This window comes from Diorhabda sublineata, chromosome 7 (genome assembly GCF_026230105.1).
Source record: "Diorhabda sublineata isolate icDioSubl1.1 chromosome 7, icDioSubl1.1, whole genome shotgun sequence".
Classification (NCBI taxonomy): Eukaryota; Metazoa; Arthropoda; class Insecta; order Coleoptera; family Chrysomelidae; genus Diorhabda; species Diorhabda sublineata.
Genome location: NC_079480.1, coordinates 13,563,198 through 13,581,595, shown reverse-complemented (window position 1 = coordinate 13,581,595; position 18,398 = coordinate 13,563,198). Strand labels below are relative to the sequence as shown.

At 32.2% G+C, this 18,398-nt stretch overlaps 2 protein-coding genes across 3 annotated transcripts; both read right to left on the bottom strand.

The window, feature by feature from the left end:
• Positions 1-1,868: 1,868 nt before the first annotated feature.
• Positions 1,869-9,439, bottom strand: LOC130446453 (troponin C, isoallergen Bla g 6.0101-like). Of its 2 annotated transcripts, XM_056782726.1 has the most exons (6): positions 9,300-9,439; positions 9,030-9,093; positions 6,679-6,794; positions 5,385-5,538; positions 4,141-4,272; positions 1,869-1,987 (listed from the first exon to the last, which is right to left on the bottom strand). In XM_056782726.1, exons 1-6 carry the CDS (start codon positions 9,315-9,317, stop codon positions 1,962-1,964), a joined length of 510 nt encoding a protein of 169 aa, XP_056638704.1. In that variant the 5' UTR covers positions 9,318-9,439; the 3' UTR covers positions 1,869-1,961. The 2 variants fall into 2 exon arrangements, with proteins under 2 accessions (XP_056638704.1, XP_056638703.1); XM_056782725.1 differs by lacking the exon at positions 1,869-1,987 and having other exon boundaries at positions 2,967-4,272.
• Positions 9,440-10,371: 932 nt separating this feature from the next.
• Positions 10,372-17,487, bottom strand: LOC130446408 (troponin C, isoallergen Bla g 6.0201-like). Its single transcript, XM_056782655.1, has 6 exons — positions 17,479-17,487; positions 15,888-15,915; positions 14,147-14,262; positions 13,212-13,365; positions 11,786-11,917; positions 10,372-10,397 (listed from the first exon to the last, which is right to left on the bottom strand). Exons 1-6 carry the CDS (start codon positions 17,479-17,481, stop codon positions 10,372-10,374), a joined length of 459 nt encoding a protein of 152 aa, XP_056638633.1. The 5' UTR covers positions 17,482-17,487.
• Between the last annotated feature and the right edge of the window lie 911 nt (positions 17,488-18,398).

Below are 18,398 nucleotides of genomic sequence, written 5' to 3'. Positions count from 1 at the left end.
TACCCACGCCTGCAAAGCGAGACGAGACAAAGACAAATATTGTGAGCAACACTGCTTTTAAAAAATTCTAAAAAAAAAATGATCTGCTGTCTAGATATTTTAGGCCATAATAACCAGACAATAGGTTTATACGAGAAAAGTATGAAAATATATCTTTATTAGCTTCACATGTATTTGGGTTTGTTTGTTGTGGTATTATTAGTAACTGTTAGTATATCCCATCACTTTAATTGCGTTCGATACAAGAGCTTATTTAAAAAAGGCATATTTTTAACTTTTTAGTTTGATGTGCTTCAAAAGCGTGCTTTTTAAGTTTTCCTTAATTTTATTTATTGTCTCGAATCAAATTTGATATTTTCTGAGATACTTAATAAATTTTTCACAAATTTGAAGAGCGCAGGGGGACAAAACGAAACTTTTTCGTTAAAAATCCTTTCAGAAACCTTTTAGAAATTATTTCTTCTAATCAAGGACAAGCTTTGACAAAAATTTCAACAAAATTTGGCGGTTAACTATGCTTATAACTATATTAAAATGCTAAACATCGTTGGTACGAATTAAAAATTAAATATCTATGGGTGACTGCAGACTAATTTATGTTTCCACTCGGTTGTTATCGAATTATACGTTAATACATCACGGTGGTTAAGTTCTGATTAGAAGTAGGGTGTTGAATGAACAACTTGAATTAATTTATGAATTAGTAGATAAGAGCTGGAATATACTTAAGACGTTATTCAGCGTGTATATTTTCAATTATACCGATTATTGTGCAAAAATTATGGACTTAACACAGTTGGTAAACTGTAAATATCGTTTCAGACCAATAGATAGGTAAATACTGAAAAAAAGAGAATCAACAAAGACTCATTTTTGTTTGAAAAGTCTTTGAATGAGATAGATAAGAATCCTAATCTTTAAAAATAGAGAAGTAGACGATACAGCGATATACGAAATCGAAGAATACAAAGAATGCTGAAAGTGTAAGACAAAAAATGTCAAAAATAGTCAGACGTGAGAAGTAAGACAGGTGTGTCTAATGAGCTTACTGCTATTCTCGGTGGTTTTTAATGAGAATATAGAAGAGCAAAAAAAGAAGAAACTTACCATAAATTGGTTCATTGGAATATGGAGGTTGGAGCATCGGAAATAGCTCATAGCGTAGGTGATTTGGTACCAATCAATAAGGACGGAAGAACTATGAATAAAAGCTTACGAATTTGTAATTGAATTTTTGGAGAAAATGAATATGAAGATGAATGGGTTGAAAACGAATACAATAATTATAAGTAACCACAAAAATTACGTGAAATATATCTAAAAGAAGAGAAAACTATCAGCATAAAGACTCTTTGGAAGCATTATAAATACCCTCTTGAAATTGAAGGAAATTTTTTGTCACTCGCATATTCATTTTCGAGGCAGAAACACCCACGAAAAGTCTTGGATCAAAAACTAAAGATACTAAAGTAGAAGCAGCTGCGATGTTTCGAAATGTTACAAGAATGAGAAAAGAATTTACGGAAGGTCGATAATAAATAAACAAAAGGAAATAAAAGAAAAACATGATTATGATGAAAAACAGAATGGAATGGTATAAGACGGGAAATGAATGAAGAAAAAGAATGGAAAAAACTTTGGAGAATACCGCATCGTAGCATAGATTCCACACACGACTTACACGTGTAAAAAATCTTGAGATTAAGTAAGCGATGATCATAGTTAATATTATTGATATTGTTATAATCTATCTTCATTATTCAATTTATCATTTTTTTATATATAGACAGTCACAACCTGATCATAGTCGCATTAATTTATAAACGTCCTGTGAGTATTAAATGGTAAAGAGATGTAAAAAGTTTGTATTGTTTACTTAATTAACTATATTTATTATCAACAAAAGTGCTTACACAGTGATTTATATGATTATTATGATGAAATGAATTTGATGTCTTCAGCTAACCGATCATCATTGCTTTGAATTCTGGAAAGAAAATTAATTAATTAATTAATTAATAATAACAATTTTTATCATTGGACTAGTGGGTTTCTTATTTATTAATCACTCAAATACCATTAAATATTAACTTATTTATACCGTGTCTATAATTTTTGTAAAAAATGAAAAAATTGATTGATTTAAATTTTAATTAATTAGATTAATTTCTAACAGGGGTTTAGTTTCTCTCTACAGTGCTTTTTATGAGGCAAATACGACGAAAAGTTGTTTAGAATCACAAATCAACCATTAAGCTATGTAGTCACTCAATAAATCATGTGACTAACTAAGAAAAACACATTTTTCTCAAAAAATCGATTTTATCCATCAATTTAATCTCCTTCAAGAGCAATACAATCATTCCAACGCTTCAATAAATTCTTGATGCCGTGCTTATAGAAGCGTTCTTCTTTTGACTCAAAATATGCTTCAGTTCAGCAATTTGAGCTGATTTTTTTACCGGCGAGCATTTTTTTGAGATCAGCGAATAGCCAGTAGTCATTAGGGACCAGATCTGAACTAAACGGTGGATGAGGAAGCGATTCGAAGTGTAAATCGTTTAATTTAACCTTCGTTGTCATCGACTTTGTATTGTCTTGGTGAAACAGTGTTTTTTTTTCGACATATGAGACCGTTTTTCCTTGATCTTTGCATTCAAATGATCCAACAATTTGGTTGTAGTATTCGCTATTGATTGTCTATCCCTTTTGGAGATAGACAATAACAATATTCTCTGCACATCTAAAAAAACTGAAGCCTTAACCTTCTCAGCTGACTGTTGTGCCTATGGACGCTTCGGATGTGGTTCACCGGCTGTTAACCATCAAATGATGATTGTTTTGATTCCGGAGTGAAGTGATAGATCCAGGTTTCATCCATTGTCACATATCGACTCAAAAAAATGTGATTTATTACGTGTAAACATATCCAAATACTGCTCTGAATCATCAACACGAGCTAAAGATTTTTCTTTTGAAATTTTTTTTTAAACTTCATTATTACAAAAACACAATTTACAATTTGACAATTTTACAAGCGAATGATCCTAAATAATTTCACGATTGAATTAACAATTTTTGATTAATTGAATTAACTAGATCCATTATACATATTTATACTAATGAAATACTGACAGTTGTTTACTTAACTTAATCTTTATGCGTTTAACTTTTTAGAATATTCTGGATTTTTCTTCACATAACTCACATTGTTGTTTATGATCGACTGTGAGTGAACGCGGCACCCACTTTGAAAAAAGCTTTCTCATGGTGAAATTTTCATAGATAATTGTTAACACACTGTCTTCTGATATCTACACAACCTTAGCTATCTCACGCAATGTCAATTTATGGTCAGGCATAACCAATTTGTGGAGTTTTTTGATATTTTCTGGAGTAACCACCTCAATTGGACGACCAGAACCTTCACCATCATTACTGTCTATACGACCACGTTTAAATTCAGCAAACCAATAACAAATGTTTCTTTTCGATGGAGATAACACTTTTGAAGCCATTTCTGAGCTTGTACAGTATTTTTTCTTATCAAGAGGCAATAATAAATTAACACTCGAAATTGTTTTAAAAATAACTAAAGTAGCCTTACTTAAATGACTGTCACGTTTTCCCGACTAATTGAAATGTCATGAAATTTCATACCCAGTCCTTTGAAAGCTGGTACTTCATGAAAGTCACATGGATTTGACAATGGCAGCACTATCTGTGGTTACACGACTTTTGAGTGATGCAATAAGATTCTTAAGGCTTCCATCATACCATATCGACAATTGTTTTAGGTTTATTACTTCAACTCGGTGTCCAAAATATTCAATACCTTGGTTGTATTGCTTCTTCAATTGAGATAATTGCGAAATTTCGGAAAATCTCTTTTGTTTACTGATTACTAGGTACAGATGATGGGTTATGTACAGGACTCTCTGATGTATTTTTACGTCTAACTCTACTAAAAGTTCGACTTCTATAGTTTTACTATTGACATTTCAATTCAGAAAGGTTCGCACTTCACTACAACATTTGTATTAGTACAACATTCTTTCTCATAGAAAAATTTTCCCAGGGTACCAATCAGTTATTATTATAATTACTGAACGTAATTGTATGAATGAAATTGATTATTACCTTCCCAGTCTACTGTTCCAGAGTTATCGGTATCAATTTCTTTTATCATTTCATTTAAATCTACAGGAGTTAAATTGGGCTCAAGCTCCTTCAATATGTCTTTCAGGAGATCCACTGAAATGTAACCAAGACCTGAAAAAATTAAAATTTGTGATCATCATATGAAGACGATAAAATGAAAAAAGTATAAAGGATTTGGAATATTATACGAAGTTGTCTGGAGTTATAGGACCAGATAAAATGTTCTACACTAAAGGGAACTAATTTTTGTGATTACTACGAATAAAAATGGAATTTCGAATTGGACAATCGGACAATCGGATACGATTTAACGATTTTAATGAATAGTTTATATACAACTTTTATTATATATATTTTTTTAATTTTTGATCAACGTTTATAGAAAAAAAAGTTTTGTAATTTCAAAAATTATGTAGGTAGTTTAAACATTTCAGTGAGGCTGCCATATTGCTTAACGTCACATTAATCTGAAAAATGATATATAAATCGTGTATTGTGTCAGGATGTGAAAATATCACGACTAAAACACCTGATGAATTTTTTTTTATGAAGCCAAGAAACTCAAATATACAACAAAAATTGGTTTGAAAGTGTTGGTCGTTTTGACAATCCTACGAAATGTGGTTATTTTTGTTGCCATTATTTTATAGTTATTGAGTTTATTATACTTTTAATTTCTAATGTGATTATGTAATAATGTAAGTACTTATAAAATTTTTATTTATTTTATTCTTATATACAGAAAAATTGAATTAAATATTATGTTATACATAACTAATAAATCAAAACTGAATTAAAACAGCACACGCTACGATGCAGGCAACGATAACCTCATGATTATTAGACAGACAACTTAACTGAAAACCAATGAGAATCGTTTTCATATGTAGTTAAAAATTTGAAATTTTAACGATTCAGCAAGCAAGTACGCTATTAGTGTTAAAAAACTGATAAAGCCTACATGGATGGCCTCAACGATAACGGCGAAGCAAAGCTAAATGATAAGTTTGAGAAAAAACAAATTCTAAAAAAGTAAAAACTGAAATTGGGCGCTTGTAATAAAGTCTGAACTGTACCAAGCGTTTGAAAGAATGAATGACAACATTTCAGCTATTATGGAAATCTTTATATGTATAAGAGAAAACCGGCTCAGTGCAGTTGGTTACATAAAAGAGCAAAAGGAGAAATAGGTTAAGTTATGAATGTATTTTAAAGATGTATACCTTCTTTGTCGTACAGTCTAAATGCGTCTTTGAGTTCTCTTAAAATAGCTTCCGTATCTTCTTCTTCTTCAACTAGAAATCTAGCTGATAAATTGGCAAACTCTTCGAAATTCATGACGCCATTTCCATCTTCATCAATTTCTTTTATGATAGCCTAAGACATACAACTTTTCTTAGTTATAGAGAAAAACCAAATGTAATTCATATGATCAAGATACAATTTGTATTAAAATCTTTTTTTGGCATCAAAATACGTTTTTATTTTATCTTATTTTTCTGATTCTATTCAAGTGGTCGGTAGAAACCAAATCTGGATGATAGTGGGTGTGGAAGCAAGTAGGAACTTAATACAAAGAAGATTGTAGTAATGGAAGAGAATTTTGTCATAAAAATGGTGTCGTTTTATCGCAATTTCCTCCTTGCCACGAAATTACCACGAAAATGAGAATGTATATTTAAAATGAAAAGCTTTGAACGGAATATTATTTATTCAAAATGATATTTTCCTATTGATCGCCATTTCGCCGCTGGTTTATTCACGTAGAGGTCATAGGATAAAACAAGCTGGAGGTGGCCTCAGCGGTGAAAAGCCTGTGGAATATCTGCTATGGACGAGATCAATATTTTTAAAAACATTTCTTTAACCACAAGTTAGCTGGATGTTTCAGTAACTGTGGGTGACAATAATCTAGTCGAATTTTCACATATACTGTAGAGTTGCCCTTTGAAGTTTCCGATGGAAGGACCCCGGGCTCCCATTTTGCTGGGGATATTGCATATATCTCAGACCTCACGGTAAATAGCCCCCTTAAAGGTTTAACTGAGAGCATCGAATGGTTCTAGTTTGGGCTAGTTTTGGCATGCTTTTACCGAATCTATTCATATGCCGTCATGTATTGGTGGTTATTCAAGGTTATCTATTCACATTAAATTGCTTAAAGCACAACATTATTTTATCAATTCTTTGTTCATTTTCTTCTACTTAATTGGAAAGAATTTTTTGTTCAAATGGTCCATGTAAAACGATATTAACAATATCTGCTTAAATTCAATTTTTAGATCATTCATTACAATTTCCAGGAATTTTTCTATGTTTTCTGGTGTGATTCCTTTTTTACGGAGTCCTGACCATTTAACATCACAATTGATTTTTACATGAAACAAACATACTACTACTTTTTAAATTAAATATTTACCTTTACCGTTTGTTTTTTGATAAAAATAATTCCTTGATCAATATTAGTATCAACTCTAATTGTTTAACGTACCATTTGACAGATAGATAGTGACATACCTCTAATTCCTGTGGTGTTTGCCTATGCCCTAGCATATCCAGAATTTGTCCAATCATATCAACCGAAATTTCTTGCTTTTTCTCGACATCGAATGAATCAAAAATTGATTTTAACACTGAAAATATTTACAATGAATTCTATAACAACGAAATTATTAAAACGAGCATCATCTTCTATACGACGGCTGCTACTTAAGTTGAGATATGGCAACATTGATGTGAATATGTCGACTCTGACATTGACATTATGAAGTTTGACATTTGACACACCGTGAGATTGAGGCATGCTTAGGCATACATTCAATACAATACTTGCATACATTCAATAGTGCATAAACATTTGTGTGTAAAATAGTTATTTGTATGCCAAGGACTGAAAGTGCTACTTGTTTTGTTTCTTCAGGAAATTGATGAGTTTTTGATATTTGTTGATGTGAACATCCTGTTTTATTACGAGAGTACTTTTAATCATCGAGAATGTACACCATAAAGTAGAACTTTTCCAGATTTTAGATTTTTCTGAAAAATAATCGAGCACTACGTTTTCCGTTGGGTTTTTCGCCTTTTTCAGGTGACAACACTTCATAAACAGCTCCTACTGTTTTTCGTATCTTGCACGAGATTTATCCGGTAACGAATTAAGAACGGCCGCATTGCATGGCGCGTATTCGCTGATATTTTCTTTTTCATCATCATTCATTGTTATTCATTAATTTAGACAAAACATATAATTTCAGAAAATTAAAAATTTAAGGTTATGCAAATTTATCGAAGTAAATCTGTCAACTGTCAACACTGAAGTGGCTAGAGTGACATTTAAGGAAGTTAAAGTTGTCTACTCCAGAGCGTTCCGAAAGTGTTTTGCAGTCACTTTCACCACTCAAAACGCAACTTTTGGTATGTAAATGAATACATAACGAACAACTTTCAGAATAGTCGTCTAAAAAATATTTTTTCGCGTTGGATATGACAAGGCTCGTCCCGATTGGTGCAAACAAATGTTAAAACAATTCAATCGAAAGGATTCAAAATACGTCTATAAGATGATGACAGATGACGTTGTTTGGCTTAAAGGACTTCGAAGCAAATAATCGCTTGTATTTGTTTGCCAGAAGTATTCGAAACATCGCAAATGACGAATCATTCTCCATCACGACATTGCACACAGCTGAAACAAAAACGTTTTTGAACAGTTAAAACATGAAATTGATGGGTCGTCTGCCGTACAGTCTTTGTTCGACGCCCAATGATTCCTTTTACTCCCACAGATCAAAAATATATACGGTCGACGTTTTTTTGAAGGTAAATCAATCGGAATAAAAAAAAAATACTTCAACAATTGGTTTTAACGCACGCAAGAGTATTTGGAAAGATAATAAAGCCATATCCGATTGAAAACTTTTTTTTATGTCAAAACTTAAGTAGCAACCCTCGTAACTGAACATGAATATTATATTTGAAGTATTAATAGAGGGATGAATCATAATACCATGTTTCGTGGTAAAAACCCTAAAAGTCCGCTCGTAAACAACTAAAACATTGAATGCTTACTCAGTAGCATTTCTGAACAACTACTAGGATTATCTCTTATATCTCTTTTGTGTAATTTGTTGAAAATATTGAATTGCTTCGTTATCTGCTTATTCCTTTTGAGTTCATAATATGGTCCCTCCAAATTTATTCCAGATTTTCGATCCATATTCTTCTTCTGTGTACGGAGGGTAGAATTGATTTGAGGAGAATTATCTTATGAGGAAGACAAATAATATTTCAAAACCTTCCAAGAATGGAGATGGGGTGGACAAAGGGTATCGTATTAATGTAGCAATTGTAGATGAATTTAAGTACGTCCAGTTATAAAGTTTGATATCTTTTGACAGTAGCAGTTCATAATCATTTAATCGGAAAGAAATTGACCCTTATTGTAATATGTCGTCACCCTGAATACTACGTTCATGTAATGAACATGAATAATGACATGAAAGTTCATGACTACGGGTGTTTCAAAAAAGTTATATCGTCTGAAGAATAGGTTAGAAATTATAGAAACTGGAAAACAATTAGAGTTTGCTTCAAAATATTTTTGTAACGTCATCAATATTCATGATATAGACTGTTGGAAAAAATACATTTATATATGATTTTACGATTTTGTCTACTACTGGCAACGTTGTAATGAAAATTGATATGTTTTGGAAGCATGCATTTGTTTTTATGTGGCTCTCATAGATGGCGTTAGCTAGATGATTCGCACCAACTTTTTCAAGGTTAGATTTATGTGACAAAGTATGTTTAACTTTAACTTTGGACATCTATTAAGGACAGCTAATATATAATGAATAATAACTCACTTTTCAGCTGCTCTTTAGATATATCCAGTTTTTTGAAATCTTCAAAGTTAAGTTCATTGGTGGCCTGTGAAAATAAATCTGTATATATACTCTTTTCAATATTTCATCACATACATTTGGTTTGTTGGATTGTGGAAACATTGGATGAAAATGATAAAAGTAGAAAATTGTATATAATTTCAATTAATTATCAAAATTATGTAAATATATTGGATTATAAATTATTTAGTTGAAAATAAGTTAATTTACATACTAACTGATGCTACTTACTGGTTTTTCAGTAGCCATTTTGCACGATTAGCGGATTATAATTCTAAACTCCTACTAGATTTATAAGTTTCGATGTTTAAAAATGACTACTATCTACTATCAGTTGTTATAAATTGAATTAGCAATCTACAAACAGTAATAATGGCCAACAATTCCCCTTAGTTGAAGGTCATATGGTTTAATGTCAACAATAAATAGATTTGAACTTTTTTTGAGAGTAAATCAATCAGGGATATTGTCAGGTGTCTATAAATATCACCCGAGATTGAACACACAGAAGTTGATACAATCAATATTTCAATTTCCATATTTTTGTGAGTTGTTGAATCTAAATCGATGAAAATATCGATTTGCACAATTGTACAAGGTTTATTCATAAAATAAGATTCCCAAAAAGCACTAGAAGTACTGTTACGCGTTAGGCGTGTAGCTTGACTGCCCTTCTTCAAGATCCCACTCTGCTGGTAGACTTTCATTCCCAAATGTGTGGGGTATATGAAGGAAAATGTATGAATGTGCACAAATTTGGAATATTATCTCACACCTTCCCCACATTTCAGACTTGTCTCCCGGTGATTATGATCTCTTTCCTGGATTAAAGAAGCACTTGACTGACCTCTTTGTAGAGAACCTTATTTTTTGAGCAAACCTCGTAATTTATTATTGAAAACTGATTCTGTTAAATTTACTATCATTAAACTTTCGAAATTTTGGGCAATCTTCAACCATTTCGATGGATTTAATCAATTTGAATAATTGTCGTTTCCTTTCAAAGTTTGTATTGGTGAATCCATGGTCATTCATTTTGCTTGAACAACTCCAAACAGCGCTCCATGCCACCCGTTTGGAAAGAGGCCGAAATTCATTATCTTTTTTCAAACTATCATTTGTCTGATTATAAATGTTAAAAAGTTAATCAATTTGATAATTCGTTAGACAGCTTCATTACGAACAAAAGTTAGGGAATAGATAGATGTGAAAAACAGATTTTTATGCTCTTTATTTTACATTCTCTAATTAATTACAAAATAAGATAAAAAGTAAATGCTTTTGATGCTAATCAATCAATGTTTCAACCAATCATAACGGCTTTGAATTCTGGAAAGAAAAAATACATATATACTTTCTCAGTACTTTTGGCAGCTCTCGCTCTATGTTAGAGGCGAGATTCAATTTGCAAAAACACTCCCTGTATATATACAGAGTGGCCCATATAAGAACCAACATAGAGTAAAGGCGTATAAGGGAGCCCAAAATTTACTTTTATATTAAGTTGCATTCCCCAGGAGTTATGGGACCTCAAAGTAGGGTCTGAAATTAAAAAAAAATATTTTTCTGTAGTTTTTCATAATTTAGAATACCAATTTGATACACATGAGTCTGTTAACGGCAAGTAGAAGTCGATCAAACCAATCCTTAAAAAAGTTTTTCATCTGCCAGTTGATTGACAAAAATCTATTCCCATAACATGGATATTCTGTTTTTAAATTTTTTTTTTATTTTGTAACTTATTACAAAACTCTATCATTCTATTCTATCAAAGAAGAGTCGTATAACCAAAGACATGTTAATTAAAAATTTCTTCAAATAATTTAATTGTTATAATTTTTTGCATGAGTGGAAAAAATTTTCAAATATTGAGAGACGGGCTCGAGAAAAAAAAAACATTTTATAGTGTGAATCGAGAACGCCCTGTTCAAATAACTATGCGAGATGAAGAACTCATGCTGGATACTGAACTTCATCTAGACAGAGATCATGTGTAAATTTGTCCTCCGGTATTATTTTTATAAATTTCGGCCCTGAATTGCCACCAATTTTCATATTTTGAGCTGTTCTATACACCTTTGATTTTGTCGTATATGTGGTTTTACGTAGACATTTTCAAAGGAGTCTCCATCTTTTTACATCTTAGGCTTGTTCATAAACCCTCTCCATTTCTCCCTATCTATAGTCATTCCACATTATCTCCCCAAGATCTTATTTTGTTTCTTTATTTTTCTTTCTGTATTTCTTTTTTCGACTCCATTATCGTAAGCATCATTTTTGTATCTATTCTTCGCATCATTCTGTCATCTTCCTTCGACAATGTTTCTTCAGCATAAATCATGATAATTTTGATCAAAATATTTGGACTTTATATCAAAACTGACCTCAAATCTAGACGATTTTTTAAGAAAAAAGCTTGAGGAATACAAAAAAAAAACAAAAAAACCTCTACGATATACTTGATACACGTTTTAGGAAAAACCAATATAACTGCAACCCTCTACTTTCTCATGGTTCCATAATTACACGAACCCAGGCGAGACATTTTGGTTTTGTATCTTCACCATCCTCGAACCTAAGACTAGCGCCCTTATAAGTACCTTACTAATATTTTATTTTCTGTTCATTTCATATGAAAATATTTCAGATAAATGTGTGATTCTCGATAAAAACGCCAAGTAGCAATTTGTTCTAAATTAGTCACCTTCTAATCTTACCTTCCCAATCGACCGTACCAGATCCGTCAGCATCTATTTCATCAATCATATTGTCCAGATCATCTTCTGTCAATTTCTCGTCCAGTTCTCGTAGAATTTCTCTTAATACCTCAATAGTTATGAATCCATTACCTGGGACAATAATGAATGACCTTAAACTTAATTATTTATCTTAATACTACTATCCTCAATGGATATGACCTGGTTTCCAATGAAAAAAGCCAGTTCTCATCAACTACAATACAGTCTATAGACACATTTCATTTTCTAATATTCTATCCATTGTTTCTACGATAAAACCTCTTCTCCAAGCTTTTCTCAAATCCTACCTTGGAAATACTTTTTCTGAATGTATATTTTATGAAGTAGGCTCAACAAAAAATGATTAAACTGTCATAAAAATATGAAAATATGATATTGATCAAAGTAAAAAGTCTGATAAAAATGATGGACGTTTGAGTTGTATGTGGTGAATTTAGCTAAGGTTTGATGAGCTGTGTGAAACGGTGCTTGGATAAAATTCATTCAGTCTTGTCATAATAAGGACAAGCCTCTGCTAGAATCGTATTTTCTTTAACTAGCTTCGAAATTTGTGAGCAGTTAAGAATAAGATAACATTAATAATAATGACTTAATCAATTCCAATCTGTGAACAGAAGATAAAATAAAAAAAAAAATCATTTTCTATGACTTTCGACGTGGATTAAACCAACAGCGGTGTACCCATCAGCGCGTTTCGACTCATGAAGATGAGATGAATTAAGTTAAGGTCAATAAAAATTGGCTGTTGTGCCAGAAAACATCGATGCTCTGCCTAAACTGATATTGCAAGATCGTGATTTGTTTGCGTTGGATATCGCATAATTTGACAATTGGTAGAAAACTTCTGTCGATTTGTGCAAAGAAATTATGGAAAAATTTGTTCAAAAGTGTCTATAAACTAAACAACAATCGATTGTAGAGGTCTTCCAAGACGAGCCAAATCCAACAAAAGTTTGCGCATGAAGCAAATGGTCGCCTGTTGTTTTTTCTTAATAACTGGCCATTAGAGCAACGTCGAACTGAGAATTCTGAATGGTTCACCTGCATTTTTTACCAGAAGTGTTCGAAAAATTTAGGGAAACCAATCGCAGAAGACGAATCAATTTCAACTACGACGATGCGAGGTCTCACACATCAATTCAAACAAAAACGTTTTTCATTAGTCAATACATCGAATTTTTGATGCAAAACTTAATTGAATCATCATAAATAGACAAGATTTCCATACACTAGTTTTCAGTCTTTTAGTAGTCTCTTATAGCTATAAGCTTTACAAGGAAATAACAAAAAGTTTCGAAAATGCTGAAAACTCTTTGTATTCGTTGTTTTGAATATTTTTTACTAACACTTCGTATGTCTTTCATGAAATATCCTTGATATTTACCGTCTCTGTCATAAAGCCGAAATGCTCCTTTCAATTCCAGCTGAATTGCCTCCGTATCTTCATCTTCTTCAACTAAAAAACGTGCAGCTAACTTTGCGAATTCCTCAAAGCTCACCTCACCATTGCCGTCTTCATCTATTTCTTCGATTATTTTCTAAAAAACGTTACAGAGTAATAAACTATTTCGACTAAACCAACGATGAAGTTCATTAATGTAAATTGTAAATTTGTTCCCTAACAAACAAAATCTGATCTCTATAGTAGTGCAAGAAATAGAATGGTTAACATTTTGACAAATTCTTCTTTCATTCGAACCATACTTGGAGAGGACAATAAATGGGCTTATACACAGGGTTCAGCGTCTAAGTAGCCCTGAATTCTATAATGCTAATAATAATAAAATCAAACCAATTCCCAACATTGATGGTTACCCATGAGAGCTGGTTGATAAAATTATAAATGAGAGCAAACACAACCTCGAAACGAAAGATAAATAAAGTTGGCAACTCATTTTATAATTTTTGTTTACTTGTTATCTTCATCAACGTTTGAATTATAACGTACCATATATTTTTGAACCTTGATAAAGATCAAATAAAAGATCGAAACGTTGATATCTTAAAAAACTCTTGGACAGTTTTATTTGAGTTATTCTTATTTCTTTACGGACTATTTGTATCACAGAAACATAAACTGAATGTCTCCAACTGAACAAGTTTTGAAATATTTCAAGTGAATTTATTGTTTTGAAATATTTGAAATTAGTTCATGAAATATAAGTTTTCCTTTCATTTATATCAGTGGTTCAATTTTCATTTGACGATCTGAAATCACGTAATATTAAAATGGCGATTAAAACTACAGACCTATTGGTATAATTGAACAGAAGTCATTGAATCCCTCCAATCACATCGCAAATATTTATGTCTACTCACGTCTATATCTTCGGTACCTACTCCAGTACCTAACATTTCTATTATGGTCCCAATCATATCAGCTTCGATATATCCTTTTCTGTCAACGTCAAACGCATCGAAGGTTGATTTTAGCACTAAAATTATTAGTTATCATTATACTGCTAGACAAATAAATCTCTTGCTATAACATTCAGCTGAATAGTATAATTATTGTATACAGTACGGAGTGAGTGGAAACTTGGACCTTGAAAGTTCAAATGATCTAAAAACTTGAGGCATTTGAAATGTGACTCTATAGACCATCTTGAAGATACCATGAACTGATATAATCACCAGCGACAAAGTACTAAGACGCATTGAGCGCAAAAGAAAGCTGTTGGCAATTATTAAGATAAGAAAAACATCTTACATGGGTCACAACTTACGCAACGACAAATACCTACTGCTACAGAACATAATGCAGGACAGAGTAGAGTAAAAAAAAGGCATCGACAGGAAGAATAAATCCTGGCTCCGTTAAAAACGTTGTCTCCAACATTCAATCAGAAGACGACATGAGAAGAAGAAGAAGAAGAAGTATATTTATATAATTAGCTGGGCTGGAAAGTACTTAGATTGACAAATAAATGGCGCTACTAATTTAAATCCTTGTAATTTTTAGTTAACTTCAACATATAAAGGACACGGGTACTAAATCTTTCTAATTTGTGCCCAATTCCCCGTAACTGGGCGTCATGTAACTGGGGAAAAACTTATCTTATATATTTGAATCCTCCATCTTCTTTATTCATGGCCTTCACAAAGTTTTTCATTACACCAAATGATGGAAGAAGACGTTTTCTGTGTCTACAAAAGGTACGACTGTTCAGTTCTACACATTTGCGCCAAGTCAACGCATACACATTTTGACAGTTTGACGAGAATTGGTTGAAAATTAAATTGATTTGTTTACACACGGTGTCACCTATAACATAGGTGGGTACAAAAATGGTATCTGGCTGGTGCTGGGAAGAATTACACCAAACTGAAGTCAATCTGCATTTTGAAAATGACATCTACAAAAGACATGCATCGAAAAATAGCGATCTACTTGGAGCCGGGAGGAACGGGACCAAAACGGAGTCATTTTTCTTCAGATGGGATTACCTTAAACATAGATGGATACAAACATGGTATCTGGCTGGTGCAGGGAAGAACTAGACCAAACTGAAGTCTATCTGCATTTTGATAATGACATCCACAAAAGATATGTATCCAAAAATAGCGATCTACTTAGAGCCGGGAGGAACGGGACCAAAATAAAGTCATTTTTCTTTAGATGGGATTACCTTAAACATAGATGGATACAAACATGGTATCTGGCTGGTGCAGGGAAGAACTAGAAAAAACTGAAATCAATCTGCATTTTGATAATGACATCCACAAAAGATATGCATCCAAAAATAGCGATCTACTTGGAGCCGGGAGGAACGGAACCAAAATGAAGTCATTTTTCTTAAGATGGGATTACCTTAAGAATAGATGGATAGGAACATGGTATCTGGCTGGTGCTAGAATGAATTAGAACAAACTGAAGTCAATCTGCCTTCAGATAATGACATCTTCAATATATACTCATAGATCGATAGAACGAAAAAAGTGAAGTAATTTCCAGCATACCATAGTAAAAAGTATGATTCAAAGGAAGTTATTGTCCACGTGAACTCTCAAAGAATATTTTTTTTGTAGTGATAAAACTTGAACGTACATGTATACTTACTTGAAATCTGTTCTTTATCTAGCTCGTCCTAAAATAAAAGTCTTAATTACATCATATGTTAGTATTATTATATTCATACGATTATTTCTTTCATACCATAGTAGATACAAGGGTTGATACTCAAGTTTTGACATATTCCAATATGTCAAATCTGACATTGCCATCATTAAGTTTGATATTTTTGATGGAAAACATATCCAGAACATGCTGTCACACGAATGCTATTTGAGTTGTTTACAGATACTTGAAACATTCATCTTGGTCAGAAAATGGAATTGAATCGTAAAATTTCTCGATTGATGATTTTCTATGACTTTCGACGTAGTTCAAACCAAAAGTATGCCGATCAACTCATGATAAAGCACCATCTCTAGCCACCATCTTCCGCTGGTTCTCTGAATTCAATCGTGGTCGTACAGGATGAGTGAAGGTCGTCTAAAATCGGCTGTTGTGCCAGAAAACATCGATAATTTGGTTGACAAAAACGTTTTTGAACATCGAATTGACGGATCATCCACCGTCCATCCACTGTTCTTGTTTAGAACCTAATAATTTCTTCTTAGACCCGTAGATTAAAAATAGATTGTGAGATGTACGTTCTTTTACATTCAAAGAAGCGGTTGATTGATTCAAATAACATAATTTGGAGGTACCTCTATCGGAATGGAAAAAATGCTTCGACAATTGGTTAAAACGCATGCAAAAATGTTTTGATTTCAATGGAGGAAATTTTCAGAAAGAATAAAGCCATATTCTATTATGTTTTATTGTTTTTATTTTATACGTAGTAACCCTCGTATAATTGAAAAATTACTAAGAATTGATCAGTTGAAAAGACTTGCCGGAACTATTTAACACACAATTCTAGCGACAAATATCAATAATTTTGTAAGTTAATTTAATTCGCAGTTTTGCAAATAGATTTATTGATTTAAATTTTCTTTGCAAATGATATTTTTCGTACAGATACATTAGATAGTTATGTATAAACATCATATAAGGTGAATATTGTATAACTTAGGGGTCTAGATGTAGCAAAACTCTGTACATTGCTAAAGAAAATGGTAGATAAATAATAAACTCGCGCCATTTTCAAAGATAGTGTTGACCCAAATATCTTGTGATTTTTTTATTAAATACTTTCAATATCGAAGTACTTGTGTTGATTATTGAGAATTCGTTTGGAAATATCTAATATCTAAGTATTTATAAAGAAAAAGGGATAAAAACGATCATTACATCTGTAGCGGATTCAATAGTAGATAAAAAAGTAAAAAAAAACGATAAAATACGTAGAAACATGAAAAAGAAATTAATAAAGACATATAGATATCCAAAAAATGCTAATATGAGAAAACAGCACTGTTGGTTTCATAATTTTCATAAGATGTCAAAGTAATGTGGGAAAAATTTAAGGGAGGAATGCAAAACATAAAAAATCAAAGATATCAACGATAAAAAGTAGAAATCGGAAAAAATCTAATCAATAAAAACATGTTGACGATTTATGAATAAGTTTAAGAATTTTTTCTTCCTGTTTTATTTGAGGAATTCATCGTTTTCACTTATACCATTTGAAAAATATACTTACCATTTTCAATACACTCAGTTCAATAACCGAATGACTAATTTACGATTTATACCACTGGAAATTATATATTTCAACAAGGAAGAGTCTGTGGATAGAGGGGATGAAGATACGTATTAATATAAATAGCCCGCAATGCTTCTTTGTTCTCTTTGGAATTATTTCGGATGTCAAATGAGGAAATTTAATCGAAACAGCAGCGTAACTGCTCTAATTCCTAACATAAACCGAAAAAAAAATTAATTTATCATGTGATGATAATGATAATTTTAACCAGTGAATCTGCGAGTTTTCTTTTCTTCACTTTTATTCATTATTTGTGAATAAATCTACAATCAAACTTCAAACGGGTGTAAGTTTTGTTCCTAAAACGAAGTTTTTTTCGATCGCCACCCTGTATAGATAAAAGTGATAATTTGAAGACCGAATGGGCTGATTCCACACCACCTAGTTCACGTATATTGTGTTTAGTTTAAATCAGTAGTTGGCAAGCTTTTTTGGTCGTGAGTCAAAATCAACCAAAATGCGAGTATTGAAGAGAGACGTTTGGGTCAGAGATATTTTCGTATTAAAACAGCATTTTAGTAAATTCTAAGATATATTTTATTAAGAAAATGATTACAAACATAGTTTAATGAAGATGATTTCATGCAAATTTTGACCGTGGCTCCGCTTTAGATTGCCCATAGATAGTCCAACATATCGTCCGGTATTTCACGAATAAATGCTTCAATATTGGCTTCCAATACGTCAATCGTTGCAGGTTTATCCCTGTAAACATTAGCCTTAGCATGGCTTCACAAGAAATAGTCCAAAGGCGTTAAATCACACGATCTAGGTGGCCCAAACGGGAGAGGAACTGTTAACCGAAGGCGGTTCTCAATTTGGCCATTGTTTCGCGTGCCGTGTGGCATGTGGCAACG